Source organism: Ammodytes marinus (genome assembly GCF_949987685.1).
Source record: "Ammodytes marinus genome assembly, chromosome: 20".
Classification (NCBI taxonomy): domain Eukaryota; kingdom Metazoa; phylum Chordata; class Actinopteri; order Uranoscopiformes; family Ammodytidae; genus Ammodytes; species Ammodytes marinus.
In genome coordinates this window covers 25153523-25169311 of record NC_137224.1, presented here as the reverse complement: position 1 = coordinate 25169311, position 15789 = coordinate 25153523, and the positions used below count along the sequence as shown (strand labels likewise).

The 15789-nt window shown below is 40.1% G+C and overlaps 1 protein-coding gene across 1 annotated transcript in view; it reads right to left on the bottom strand.

The window, feature by feature from the left end:
• The window catches only part of ryr2a (ryanodine receptor 2a (cardiac)), a gene marked incomplete at both ends in the record, with an annotated part of 671945 nt that overhangs the window by 165041 nt on the left and 491115 nt on the right, over positions 1 to 15789 (bottom strand). The window contains 2 exons of the mRNA XM_080049015.1: positions 6331 to 6404; positions 9246 to 9322. Of these exons, the coding sequence (XP_079905141.1) occupies positions 6331 to 6404; positions 9246 to 9322 (151 nt within the window). The remainder of the gene's footprint in view (positions 1 to 6330; positions 6405 to 9245; positions 9323 to 15789) is intronic.

The following is a 15789-nucleotide window of genomic DNA, read 5'->3' as shown; positions in this document are numbered from 1 at the left end:
ACGGATCAGGCCCAGCCTACATCCAGGACATGGTCAAACCTTACACCCAGCTCATCCACTGCGCTCTGCATCGCCAATCTGCTGGCTGCGTCCTCACTCCGAGGGTCACCTAGTCACTCGACTAAATCACAACTCTTTGCTGTCTTGGCTCCAAAATAGTGGAACGAGCTCCCCATTAACATCAGATCAGCTGATAGTTAACACATCTCTTCAGACTGCACTTTGACTAAAATAAAACAATATATAGTACTTACGTGATTCCTGTTGTTCTGAGTTTGTACCTTCATTGTTGAATGCACTTAATGGAAGTCGCTTTGGATAAAAGTGTCAGCTAAATAAAATTGAATGTAATGTAACTATTTGCATGAACTCCTCCCCAATATTTTGCACACCTGGGAAGAAATGCCCGATATTGCATATTTATTAAGGCAAACGGGTAACACTTTATAATAATGTTCATTTATGTATTACTCGACATCATTCTAAATGAGGGTCACCCCTCAATTGAATTTGAGGATAAATAAAGGAAAATTAATGAATTAAATTAATTTATAAGTGATTCATACTGTAAGTCATTTAAAAGTACCGTACTTTTCGGCCTACAAGCCGCGACTTTTCCCCCGTTTTTCGACCCTGTTATTACACAGCACAGTATATATTCTGTAGCTACTGGGGATGGGCGTTAGTAATCGAGTACTCGAGTACTCCTCGTTTCAAATGATCTCGATTGGTGGATGAGGAAAATAATTTTTTGTTTTTTTTAGTGTTTGTAGCCTTTAGGCTGGCCGCCCCTATTTTAAAATGTTATATACGTGTACAAAACGGCACAAAACGGATATAAAGTTTAACAAAATTAAATATTTTGATCCAAGTTAAATAAACTAAGCGTTGTGCCAAACAGAAACCGCAAATAACTGCCACCTCCGTGCAGCGCAGCCAGTGTGTGGTCTCCACAGCACCGCGGAGCTGAATGGAAAACTTGGAAAGTCACGTAAAGAAGCCAGGCTGACTTTGGGCACATTCGAGTAAACGACATTTAAGAAGCCTTTATTATGGAATATAGGATTGAGATTCAAAAGCCGACGGTGTAACGTTCCGTTAACGAGGAATTAGTCGCGGTAATTAGTCACGGACAGGAGTGAGCATTACGCGGTTGGATATACTAGCCTACTACTTCTACTGCTTTGGTGAATTATTTAGCCTATCTATGTGTTTAAATTGTAGGACAATAATTTTATTGTATTTGCTGCCCTTCTTATTTTAAATGTCTATTTTGAATGTTAGCCAACTACAGCCCATGCTTTTTTTCTCTCTCTTTTTTCTCTCTCCACCGCAGACCTACTCGATCGGTTTAAATTGTGGCCCGCTTATTTAATTACTTTCAGTTAGGAAAATGTGTTTTAAACTTGTGGAAAATAAATCCTTAATATCATATGGCAACTGTGACTGTTTGACATAAGCATTGAGCGCTTTATTGCGGTCAACCGTTGTTCTGTAGACAGATGCGTTGCATCCTAAAAATAGAAAAAAGTTTAACGAGGAATCGATTGATCCTCGAGGAATGCAAGCGATCACACGAGTAGCGAAAACACTCGTGCCCATCCCTAATAGCTACTATTGCACAAAATGGTAACACTTACGTACGTTATGCAAATATGCAACTTGTTTGTTGAAATGTGGGAGCTTCCTCAAGCAGCCATCTCTTTCCCGACAATCCCCTCTGTGCACGAACTCTTACATATGGTAATTAAACATTATAACACCTGCGGCTTATTGTCCAGTGCGGCATATAGTACGGAAAGTACGGTAATATATAAGTCATTAGATAATGATGAACTAATGATTTACAAAACAATAATATATATTTGTAGATTATTAGTTAGTGCTCTGTTAGTATATAACAAATGTGTTGTAAGTCATCGATAAAGGTTAGCTTAGTAAATCATGACAACAAAATCTCATTAACAAATCATTGGTAAATTATTAATAATTAATTTACAACCCTTTCTGCATCCCCTAATCTAAAGTGTAAACCATTCATCAGCTACAAATGTTAGTAGGGTTGATCTGGACTAAAAATGTACATACTTGAATCTGATTGGTCTAAACTTGTCTAATCGTGCTATCTTTTTCCTGTTTATTGATCCATATTCTCATTGGACATATTGCACATTTCTTCTCAAACCACACAATGGGGAATAAAGTCCCAATTATAATGTGTCGTCTTGAGTTGGCATAATAATGTATGTCTACCTTCGTCATTGACTCACACTCAGGAGATTGATTTTTTTCTCCTGAGTGCTTGAGTTGGTATAATTTTTTTTATTAACAGTATAATAGGCTGATATTTATACCAGCTAGTCGACTAACCATTGAGCAATGCAAATTTGTTTCTGCTCTTTGACCCATAATCACATGTGCGACATTGGTGTAGTGAATTTGCACGTGTGATTCATTGAGACTTTTATTTAGTGCAGGGCCTCAATTCTGTGAGGGCCGCAATTATTGTTATCCACCATACTTCTTCTTATTATTAAGTACAGGCCCTCAAGTATTGTAATTAATGGTTATCCACCATACTTTTTCTTATTATTGTTATTTATTCCGCCGTTTTTCTAGCTCTATCTTCTCCCACACCATTACGAAATTTCCCAGAACGTGCGTCCCCGCTCCAGGGGGTGTGCTATTATTCCGTTTTTTGATTTTCCACAAGGGGGCGCTGTTATTAAGCCCAGACTGAAAAAAGTTTGAGATGCCACGCCCCGCACACCGCGAGTCCGATTGACTTGAAATTTCTCAAACAGGTGTACGTTAGGGTGCTCTACAAAAAGCCTCTGGGACCATGTCAGTCCGTCTGGGAATATTTTCCGCTAATTAACATAAACTGAAAAACAGGGTTTTAACCAGAACTTTCTCAAATTTCACTGTATCAACACCAAATTTCTCACGAAGCCTCGGGGGACTAAGTAGCACATGTCCTTAAAAGATTAGTGGTATAGCTTGAGGGGGGCCTGTACTTTTAAGATCTACGCAGAATTTTCTAGTTATTACTTCTGTGGTTTATCTAGCTCTATCTCCTCCCACACCGTTAAACTTAGAAATGTTAGACAATTTCATAGAACGTGTGTCCCCACTCCACGGGGTGTGATATCATTCACTTTTTTGATTTTCGACAAGATAGCGCTGGTATTAAGCCCCGACTGAAAAAAGTTTGAGAGGCCACACCCCTCACACCATAAGTCTGATTGGCTTGACATTTCTCACAGGTACACTTGAAGGTGCTCTACAAAAAAAACCTGAACTAAGCCTGGAAATATTTTTCGCTAATTAGCATAAACTGAAAAGCAGGATTTTCAGCACAACTTTCTCAAATTTTACGCGATCAACACAAATTGATCAAGCAGCAGGGGTAATGAGATACAGATGTCCGTAAAAGATAAGTAGGATAGCTTGACAAACAGGGCCGCCATTGAGCAAAACGTTTACGCATGGGCAGGGCTTAACAGCTAATTGGCCATAACTCATTGACCATAGGTCCAATCATCTTAAAACTTGCTGGATATGTGCATAACACATGTTGTAGCATGTCCCCCAAGGCGTTTAGAGCCAAATCCATAGGGGGCGCCACAAATGCAAAAACCATAGCTCAGAAATGCAATGTTTGACAGGCCACGCCCCTCGTCCCGGGGGGACCGGCACTTTTAAAATCTCTGTGGGATTTTCTAGTTTTTAAAGTGATCTAATTTGTAATCTGACTCAAAGATCACCAAATGGTGTTACACCCCTATAACATTCCTCTGCCTGGACAAAAAAGGCAGCCCAGGCTATGTTTATGACTTCACACCTTTCAACAGTTGGGTGCTGAGCCCAAATGTGCCCCTCTCTGCTGCCATTGGTCAAATGTCTCTGCCTCTAAGATTTATACTAAAACACGAAACGGTGCATCTGCGAAGATTACTTCGCGGATGCACTATATCAGTCACATGAAAACAGCATACGCAGGCATGAAACCGCAAAGTTTTGAAATCAACTCCCAGAGAGGAAACTTTGGAAAACAAAACTGTTTTGGTATCTTGTAAACTGGCGAAACCATTTTCCCTGGTAACGCTGACGTCACGGCTCCACATCACATATGCGTAGTCTATAACATTTGCTGTCAAAATACCCACATGCGAGTTATAAAGTTAGAAGACAACATAACATGCACGGTGTCTCCGCGGCTCCATCACTGTGATCAGCGGAGAGTGTCGTGCAGGGCTCAAATATAACACTCGCCAATTTAGTCTAAGCGATTAGTAAGTTATTGAGACCACCCGCCACTTTGTCTGGGGAAAGATTTCTGCTCTGACGGTTTTTCTAGCAAAATAAACTTGTGTCACCACCTGTAATGCCAGGGACACGTGGTGTACACTTTAGATTAGGGGGCCGCAGAAAGGTTTGTAAATGACGTATTAATTTACCAATTTGTTAATGAAAAAATTAAAAAAGCTTTATAGATGACTTACAACACATTTGTGATATGTTAACATAGCACTTATCAATCATCTACAAATACAGCTATATAAGCTGTTTTATAAAGTATTGGTTAATATATGACTTATGAATCACTTATAAATGACATTATTATAAAGTGTTTCCGGCAAACGTACTTAATGGACAGCAAATGTTATATTGCACGTGATCACAGTGTGCAAAGTTAGTAGATCAGCATGCACATTTTGTTGTGGGTGAAATCCAGTTTGCACATGTTTTAATTCAAACAAATGTTTAGTAGATCCGGCCCTAAGACTTTATATTAAATACAAAATAGTATTTAAAAAGATGGACTACAAAACCAACCAGAATGAGTTACAATTGGCTTAACACAAAAAATACATTAGAATGGTGAAAAATAAGGCAGAAAAGTAATATAAACACAATGCAGGTAAGGGCCAAAGTTTGAAGGGCTACACTCAGGACCTGGACAGAACGGACACAATAACTGACCAACCACAGTGAAAGAGAGGAAGAGAGAGACCACCAAACACACAAGGAAATGGCAGGAGGCATAATTACCACGCTCATGAGTGGTGACTGAGAAAGGGAAGATAGCGCAGAAAACCAAAATGAGAAAAGGAAAACGGAGAAGAAAGAAAGGGAAACAAAGACAGTAAGAAGCAAAGAAAGTAACCAAGAAAAAATTTAGTTGTTACAACATACAAAAATGTTGTAAAGGCGTTGACAGAAAACCTGTACAGGTTTGTATAACATTGTATTTGTTTTAATGAGAAAATTCAAATAAAAAAAATATAACCACCAAAACGTGTGCTTTGCTTTATTGTGAATGTGCATCCACAGTGAACTTGTTATGTTGATAGGGATTTTATGGGGAGTATACTGTACCATAATGATTACAGGTAATTTCTTAAGGAATCATTTTTAAAATAATTTTCAAATATAGGTAGTCAGTGCACCCACAGTAATATGATAATGACTTGTGCACCAATAATTACCAAATATTTTTTCAAATATAGGTATTCAGTGCACCCACAGTAATGATAATGACTTGTGCACCAATAATTACCAAATATTATCCGTCAGTTAGTTAGTCTGCTAGTTATTACAGTATTTAAATTGAAAACCTATTACAACAACATAGTAAAACAAGTAGAATGTCCAACACTGTAGGTTGTGTTTTATGGAGCTAACTCATTTGAATAATGAACAATATCAGTATGCAATCTAAAGGATGATTGTGAATATTTGTTACAAATGTGTACACACATATACACACACACACACACACACACACACACCTGTACAACAGGTAAAGTTGCATTACCACTTAATTAAAGACAGGTTAAATGGGACAAAACAAGATGAATTATGGTGTGACAAGGTTAAACATGTATCAGGATTGAACAGGCAAGATGTCACACCAAATGTTATCCCACAAGGTGTATCGGTACTGGAGAGACCACTGAAGGACATGCTGATGGAAATGCTTTCAAACTTGCATGGGAAACTTTGATATTTTGAAGTGGAAGAATCAAAGTTTTACTTGCTACATGAGAATCTGCCCTATGTTATTTCACTATTACAGCAATGGTTCCAGCAAGCAGTGACCTCTGTAATTGTAAAGGTACATTAATCAAAGTGACATTGAAGAATTTTACCTGAATGAATGAACAATCCTTTTAACATAAACATAAGAAAATGAACATAAACATAAGAATAGTTCAGTGAATGTTTATTTTTCTGTAATAATATTCCAGAAAAATAAACATTCACTGAACTATTCTTTCCTATTGCTGTGACCATCAGTGTGCTGTACAATAAAGTGAGGCTTACCGGATCCTTCCTCTGTCACCATTCCCAGTCCTTCCGCTTTGTTCTGCCTCTCAAATGCATTTAGATCCAGAACACTGAAAAAAAAATCTATCATGAATTGCTGTAATACAACAAATCTACCTTATGCTGCTGGATGTCATGATTAACTGTTCCAAAAATAGAGATAAAAAAGAGAAAATACCCAAATTGAAAAACATGCCTCAGCTATGAGTCCTCGCTCTGTAATTTGGTAATGGCATAAAGTTTGGACAAAAGGCTTTAACACATGCTACGCTATCTTTGTTCCCCTGACTTTGGACTGGACGGGCTGAGCCAGGCTCGGGGACTGAGAGGACTTTGGGTTAGCTCCATGTTTAAGATCAGCTCTAGCAAAGCAGACTGTCGTGGATGACAACCAAATTCTGAGAATGACATTCGGGGTGCTTCCACAGCGGTGTGGCCGCAGCACTTCTTAAAGAGCACCTATTGTGCTTTTTCGTCTTTTCTGACCTATACATGTTGTAATTATGTTTTATAGTCATGTTAAATGATACTTAAGTGTCAAATAATGACATACTGTACATGCATTAAGACTTATTCCCTGCCGACTGTCTGGGGTGGCAGTGCACACAGCGTTCAACACTAGGGACGCCGGTCGCGATTAAACATCTTCACATTTCCTGGATCGCGTGAAGTTCAGGCCTGCTCCCTTTGCAGGTCTTCCGGAAGGTAACCATTAACAATGGAGTGGGTTTGGTGGGAGGGGCACATGGGGGCAGAGAAAGCAGAAAACCCCAGATGAGAGGAAGAGTTTCCCGACAATCTACATCGTTTTTTGTGCGGTCATTCGGATCAGGCTGCTCTATACAGTAGGAGTCATTAATAGAAAATTAAGTCCAGAAAAGTAGTATAAAAGGTGCTCTTTAAGGGGCACTCACACCGACTGCAATGAGCACGATAGACGTCGCAAGTTTACAAAGTCAATAGTTACGGCGCAATTAGCCATTGGGCCCGATGAAACGCATCATAGCGAATGAAGCGATCAGCGATATCGCTTTTTCAAGCAATGTTCCTTGACACTTATGACAGACAATAAGTTTTGACCCAACGTCACTGAGGTCTAGGAGGACGCACAGAGGTCTAGGAGGACGCACAGATGCTGAGAAAAAAAAAGAGTTGTTATGGCTGTGTGCCATTTGGTGTTGTATGACAACAGCTTGGTGCAACAGGGACAACGGGTCAACAAGAAGGAGCAGGCGCTAGTGAGAGCGAGCGAGGAGATTTGGTTTCCTGGTAAACTCTCCCAGCTGTGTGCGCCTCCGAAAGCTGTCATGAGCCCAGACACTACGGCCCTGTCCGTGTGGACTTCCACAAAAAGTACAGCGAAACAACGGTGTTTATCTCAGCCAGACTTGGGAAGGTCAGGTAGGGTCATTTGCGCCTTAATTTTGTGGCGCTGCGCACTAGGGGTGGGAAAAAAAATCGATTTTCAGATTAATATCGATTCTCTCTCGAACGATTCTGAACCGATTCAGAAAAGTTAATAATCGATTTATTTTTTTTTTTTTTAATAATATTTTTTTTTATAATTTTTTTTATAATTTAATTTTTTTTGTAAATACTAATACTTCCTGCGCCATTGCGCATGCACACCACACATGTGCGAGTTATTTCCAAAGTGGCTTCAAAAGGGCTGAGAGCAGCAAACCCATGACCTGCACCGGCTTTATCTCTGTTTACGTTTTTGTATGAGAGCTGAATTCCAAGCTATACTTTTTGTACAATGTGTTGAAATGACATAGAAAATAATAGATAATAGAATAGAAATCCTATAGAAACATGATTTACGAGATTAGAAATAAAATAAAACTGAATCGGTTTAGTTTTTACATACTTCCATATTGTGTTGAAATGAAAGCTGCATTGATTATTGCACTGGTCATAGAAAGTCATATTTGTGACAAAAAGCTTTTTCTCTAATATAATATTAGAGAAGGTAATTCATCTGTTGATTGTATTTAATGATCATCACATAAGTAGGAAGTGATTAGCAAACTCTGAGTAGCAAACTCAGATGTGCATATACATATATTTTTGAAATTCACACATGGGTATGTACATAAAAAATGTTTTGCATTGAGATGCATTGAAAATCGATTTTGAATCGAATCGTTGACCTCCGAATCGGAATCGAATCGAATCGTGAGGTGCCAAGAGATTCCCACCCCTACTGCGCACACAATGATGTTACAATTGTGTTTTGTATGCTGCTGACTTGCTGTTTATTTGTGTGTATTTGCATTACGCAATGCTGTTGGCCAGCCTGTTTTAATGCTATTTGTGCCATGACTGCTGCTGCACACACAATGTGCACTGAGCTGCATCCGTCTTTAGGCAATGCTGTTGGCCATGTTGTTGTTTTTGTGCATGTTTTTCAAGCAATCTTGCTCATTCTCAAGAGACATGTGAATGTCATGCCTCTGAGGCTGTGTAGAAAAATTGTTGTTGATAGAGAGCAATTTAAAAACGTTGCAATTTCTTGCACTTTGGAACAGGCTTACATGCTTCATGTAAGGAAAGTTGCCGCTTGCTCCAGACTGATCTGTGGGAGAGACACAAACGTGAAGCGCGCAAGATCAGGCTGGACTCACCAGGCAAAAATGTTTGTGCAACCGGGCTCTATCCTGTGATTGAGAAACTGTGTCTGACCTGTTTGTGACATTTCATATGACATGTTTAAGAGAGCGATCAAATTAGCAGCCAAAAAAGTATACTCCGTATTAAAGACCTTTTAGGTAAAAATACTTTATTGCTTTTTGAGTAAACCCTTAAAAACTCCATACAGTCAGAACCCATTAACCAACCAAGTTGTGGTAAAAAATACATTTTTAGCAAATTTGTCTCAGTCCTGAGGCAGCAAGAGTTTGTAGTTTTACCTGCATGACTGCATCAGACCAGCCAGGCTTTGAAAAAAGCCCACATCCTTCTTGTCTTTCAGATAATCCAACATTTTCTGTCAAATATACAGAAGACAAACAGGAAAATAGGATAGGGGAGTTATATTTTAGACCAAATTCTGATCTAAAACAAGAGGTGGACACAATAATATGATTAACTATACTGTATGGTCTAAATCCTTCATTAATAGGGCACACCTAAAGGGGTCTCAACAAACACAATACACTGTGGACTGCAATGTACACTTGTTCCTGGTATTCAGTCCAGTACTACAGCCCTGCACAGGGGCGTTGCACCACATTCTGTGCCCCTATACAGGAAGTCCTGATGGGCCCTCTGAGAGGCGGTTTTACAATACAAACATGTAAAAGCTATGTTTGTCTATAGTCCAAAACGTATGAGTGACTGGTCCCTCTCTGAGCCAGATAACAACACAATGTTTCTATTGATGAATGACCAAATCATTACGCGTACTTGAACAAAACCCCTGGTATAATGACTCTTAATAACCATGCACACACACAGTGTTTCTCACAGGAATTTGGGAGACTGTGTCGTGGACCCTGGACCTTGTAGGGGGGTCCGGGGGAATGCTCCCCCGGAAGATTTTTTTTTAAATGTTAAAGTAAAATTCATCAATCTGGTGCGCTTTGAGAAGAAAACTAAGGCTAAATCAACTGTTTCCTATGTAAGCTATTTAGTACTATTTTCTGGAATAATGTATAGACACAGAATGACCAAAAAGCAGAAAGAAGAAATGTACATGTTTAAAAAATCCAGTAAGCTTCGGGAATTTTTTCCCTTCGTTTGTATTTTTTAATGGCCCAATATAGGCCCGCGATCTTCGTAGCCCCGAACAATGTTATTTAAAAAATAACAAATGTACTGACGAATGAAAGGCCCCTGATATCCGTTTTTTTTCTTCCTAAATAAAAATGTTCTGGGCCTTCAAAGATCAGGGGCCTATATTGAGCCAGTAAAAAAAAAAAAAAAAAAAAAACGTTTTTATTTTTTTTGGGTGCTGCCCCCCTCTGCCTTGGGCCCCCCAAGCCTGTCCGCAGTCCGACGGCCCTGAACGTAACTGACCATTGTCAGATGCTCATAATTACCGAGTAGAAGTTGAATGCGTCATAATACAATTCAGCCTGCGCCCCGGCAAAGGTAATGTTATGAATGAACAAGTAGCAGGCTAATTGTTTCAGCCTCCCTCTGTAGTTTTACTCTCACCATTCTTAGGAAAAAAGTTTTTGATGTCCTGGGCCCCTGCTCTGCTGCTTATACTCCTGCCTCCTTCTCAACTCTTATCTGGTGTGCGAACTTGTGCTTTTTTGGGGGCATCCTCGCCCTGCTGGAGTTCGCTCGCGCTCACTTAATTCCAATGAGGAAGAACGAACCGCGGGGTGGACCAAACCATTTTTTATGAAGGGGCCAAGGGGGTTATTGACATTATTAAAATTAGAATATTGTATGACTTGTGGCTTTGTTTTAATTTGGACTCATTCGTATGATTATATATTAGTTCACTGTATGCATAATCATTTTGTCGTAGATTCTACTGGGGGCTGTGTGGGCCCTAGCTGGCTGTGGGCCCTTATAATCGTCATAACCTTTACCCCCTATACGACGGCCCTGGCCCTGCAATATCTATCTTCACAAAGCTCATTAGGATTTTTATTGGCAATTTTATGTACTATATACACTCAACAAAAATATAAACGCAACACTTTTGTTTTTGCTCCCATTTTTCATGAGATGGACTTAAAGATCTAAAATTAATTCCAGATACACAATATTACCATTTCTCTCAAACATTGTTCACAAATCTGTCTAAATGTGTGATAGTGAGCACTTCTGCTTTGCTGAGATAATCCATCCCACCTCACAGGTGTGCCACATCAAGATGCTGATCTGACATCATGATTAGTGCACAGGTGTGCCTTAGACTGTCCACAATAAAAGGCCACCCTGAAATGTGCATTTTTTTGCTTTATTGGGGGTCTGGGGACTCAGAACCAGTCAGTATCTGGTGTGACCACCATTTGCCTCATGCAGTGCAACACATCTTCTTTGCATAGAGTTTATCAGATTGTCAATTGTGGCCTGTGGAATGTTGGTCCACTCCTCTTCAATGGCTAAAATTAGAATATTACATAAAATCAATAAAAAAAGGATTTTAAATACAGAAATGTCGGCCCTCTAGAAAGTATAATCATGCATATGTATTAAGTACTTGGTTTGGGCCCCTTTTGCATGAATTATTGCCTAAATGTGGCGTGGCATGGATGCTATCAGCCTGTGGGCCTGCTGTGGTGTTATGGAAGCCCAGGTTGCTTTGATGTGGCCTTCAGCTCATCTGTATTGTTGGGTCTGGTGTGTATCATCTTCCTCTTGACAATAGTCCATAGTTTCTCTATGTTGTCTGAAAGTTGTCTGGCCATTCATGCACAGTAATACCATGGTCAGTCAACCAGATACCAGTGGTTTATGGTACCGTGGGCAGGTGCCAAGTCTAGCTGGAAATGGAAATGGTCATCTCCATAAAGCTTGTCAACAGACAGAAGCATGAAGTGCTCTAAAATCTTCTGGTAGATGGCTGTGGTGACTTTGGACTTGATAACACAGTGGACCAACAGCAGCAGATGACATGATACCTCAAATCATCACTGATCCAAATTAAATGTTGCGTTGCATTTGGAAATCAAGGTTCCACAGTCTAGAGGAAGAGTGGAGGGGCACAAAATCCAAGGGGCTTGAAGACCACTGTCAAGTTTCAACAGTCAGTGATGATTTGAGGCACCATGTCATCTGATGGTGTTGGTCCACTGTGTTATCAAGTCCAAAGTCACCACAGCTGTCTAACAGGATATTTTAGAGCACTTCATATTTCCTGTCTGTTGACAAGCTTTATGGAGATGCTGAATTACTTTTTCCAGAAAGACTTGACACCTGTCCACAGTGCCAAAACCACAAGTAACTGGTTGACTGACCATGGTATTACTGTGTTGATTGGCCAGACAACTCTCCTGACCTGAACCCAATAGAGAAACTATGGACTATTGTCAAGAGGAAGATGATACACACCAGACCCAACAATACAGACGAGCTGAAGGCCACTATTAAAGCAACCTGGGCTTCCATAACACCTCAGCAGTGCCACAGACTGATAGCATCCATGCCACACCGCATTTAGGCAATCATTTGTGCAAAAGGGGCCCAAACCAAGTGCTTAGTACATATGCATGATTATACTTTCTAGAGGGCCGACATGTCTGTATTTAAAATCCTTTTTTTATTGATTTTATGTAATATTCTAATTTTCTTTGGGGTTTTCATAAGCTGTAAGCCATAATAATCACAATTATAACAAATAAAGGCTTGAAATATCTCACTTTGAATGTAATGAGTCTATATAATATATTAGTTTCACCATTTAGGTTGAATTACTGAAATAAATGAACTTTTGCAAGATATTCTAATTTTTCGAGTTTCACCTGTATAAAGGTGGCGTACGCCCAGAAGAGGGCGCACGCTACTTTCTAAGCAAATATTGGGATTTATAAAAAACAAACTTGAGGGGAAGATGTGCGGTCCTCCAAGCAAACTCTGACCCATGCGTACGCACAGAAAGTGGAGAAAGAAGAAACGGCGACGCTGATGGCAGACGGATGAAACGCGGTAACATTTTGAAACTGAGACCATTGTGTAAAATAAATCAAATCATTGCCTCTGATTAGGCCTTATCATATTAAGAATTCTCAAAAGCCATTCTTACATTTAATACACAAACACCTGTTTCATAGATTCTCTATGCAGTGCGGGGGAAAAATAAAGAAAACTAGTAGTCTATCATATATTCAAATAAAGATATCTTTGCAAATAAACCCATGTTCTGTAATTATTAAACAAAATGTGCATGTTATGGAATTTATTCTCATAAATAATATGGCGATAAGGACAAGTTAACACTGATGCTTTTTCTCGAGGCCTCCGTCTGGCGGATAGGAGCACATAGCACTTAATATGGTTATCGTTTGTTTTAAATGTCTGTTTTTTTGTAGCCTAAATCGTGTTCAAACCAGGGAGTTTAATTATGATTATACATACTTGTGCAAAACCATTTGTTTTTTCCATAATTTACAAATTAGATTAACTCCCACACCTGAAGGATGTTAGATTCAATCAAATGGATGGGTTTAAAAAGGCATGCCATCACAATGCGTAATGACGCACAATGGCTGAATTGGCTTTTTTGGAAGACGTGGCACGACGAAGAATACGGAGGGAGAGAATCTTCCGAGAACATGCTGATTTACTTGCAAATGGGGACTGCCGCGCGCCGTTCTGCTCGACCTGTGTGCGGTTTTGGGCCCAGCGTTGGAGCGGAACACCCGGCGGAATAACGCCGTGCCAGTCCCACTTCAAGTCTTCACCACACTGGGGTTTCTGGCAACCGGCACTTTTCAAAGGGAATTGGCTGACAGGTCTGGGATATCTCAGCCAACCCTCAGCCGTGTTATGCCAGACGTGTTAGGAGGAATTGTAGGTTTGACAAATCTGTACATCAAGTTTCGTTACACGGTGGCTGAACAGGCAAACAAAAAAGCGCAATTTGCAGCAATGTAGGGCTGCAACAACGAATCGATAAAATCGATTAAAATCGATTAGTAAAAGCGTTGGCAACGAATTTGGTCATCGATTCGTTGAGTCGCGCGATTAATAAGTCACGTAGGCGCGGCACTGTTTACATCCAGCCGCCGACGGGTTCATGCACACCCACAGCGAGCCTTCCGCACGTGAAGCGGTGCGGGAAAGCTATTGTGTGAGCGGCCACAGCTTGTATGTTGGTCATATCTAACACTGGACTGTAGGCCTATATAAAAGTGTTGTACCTTTGCTGTCTTTGGGTTAAAAAAAACTCCTTCAACTCAGTATCCGTCTAGTCCAAAAAAACTCTGTCAGCTGCTGCTGCTGCAGACGGTGTGCAGACGGGCTCGGAGAGTCGGCATCGGCGCATCAACAGACATTCAAAGCAGCGGCAGTAATCACACAACCGAACGGTGTAGAAAGTCCCGTCAGTTAAAATAGTAATCCAGTTTTTAAATCCATGTTAAAATCGGAAGGATATAGAGCTAGTTAGCTTAAAAAAAGTAGCAAACATGTCAACTGTGATGTGTTCAGGACGGCTCAGTAATATGATTGATGTGTTCAAATGCAACAAAAAAAAAAAGAAATTTGAGATTTTGGCGATTTTCCCAGCAATATAAAATAGATAGTAAAGATGGAATTATGACCTGTTTAATGTCCTATCTTGAGCTATGATCATATCAGCAATTAAAGCAATAATACAAGTTCTATTTCAACAAAATAATAGAAAAGTATCAATAGTGATATCCAGAGCGGCCAAGTCTCACGCTTTGGCCGTGAGACACACATATCAACCAGTTCACACCCTCACACGCCACACCTTAAGGAGTCTCGAAAATGGTATCACTATCCATAAAAATGAATGATCTCCTGTCATCTGAGAGAAATTAAGATGATTTAATTTTTTTAACCGTTAGTATTTACCGGTTACAAATCTTATCGGTTGACTGGTTTACCATGGACATCCCTTATATACTGTATGTATATCATACATTGTATGTTTTTTTTTTGTGTTATCCCAGTTAGGTTTATTATTCATTTTTTATCATTTAATATTACTTTTAATTGTTCCGGGACATTGGAGCAATAACCTGGTGTTTTGACACTGCAGTCTGCACTGTTTTTTTTTAAATCCGATTCATCGATTAATCGAAAAAATAATCGACCGATTAATCGATTATTAAAATAATCGTTAGTTGCAGCCCTACAGCAATGTCCGGTTTCCCAAATGTAATCAACATTGACTGCACTCATGTTGCTATAAGGACGCCCAGTATGAATGAAAATGCTTTCGTTAATCGAAAGCATTTTCATTCAATCATTGTCCAAGTCATTTGTGATGCGGACATGTTACTCGTAAACGTTGTAGCTCGGTGGCCTGGGTCAACCCATGACTCATTCATTATGAGATAGCAGTGTTGGTCGGAGACTTGAGGCTGGGGCTGTGTGTGATGGCTGGATTCTAGGTAAATTTGATTGATGTGAACATCTTAAATCACATTTTCTCTGTACTTCAGTATCTAATCATTTCACTATCCTTGCACGGGACAGTGGGTATCCACTTAAGCAGTGGCTGCTCACGCCTTTTGCAAACGCACAGAGCGCGGAAGAAAGGCGATACAACCTCAAGCATAGCCAGGCACGCTCTGTGGTGGAGCGGACCATCGGGGTATTCAAGGGCAGGTGGCGGAGCCTAGACGGCACTGGAGGGAGGCTGCTCTATAGGCCCGGAGAAGGTGTGCCAAATAATTAGAGCATGTGCTGTACTCCAGAATTTGGCACAGCTACGAAATGTTCCACTACCCCCTGAAGCGGAAGGCATTTCAGCCAATCGGTGCGGCTGCGCGCCAGCGTTTGGCTGTGATGCATCGATTGTAA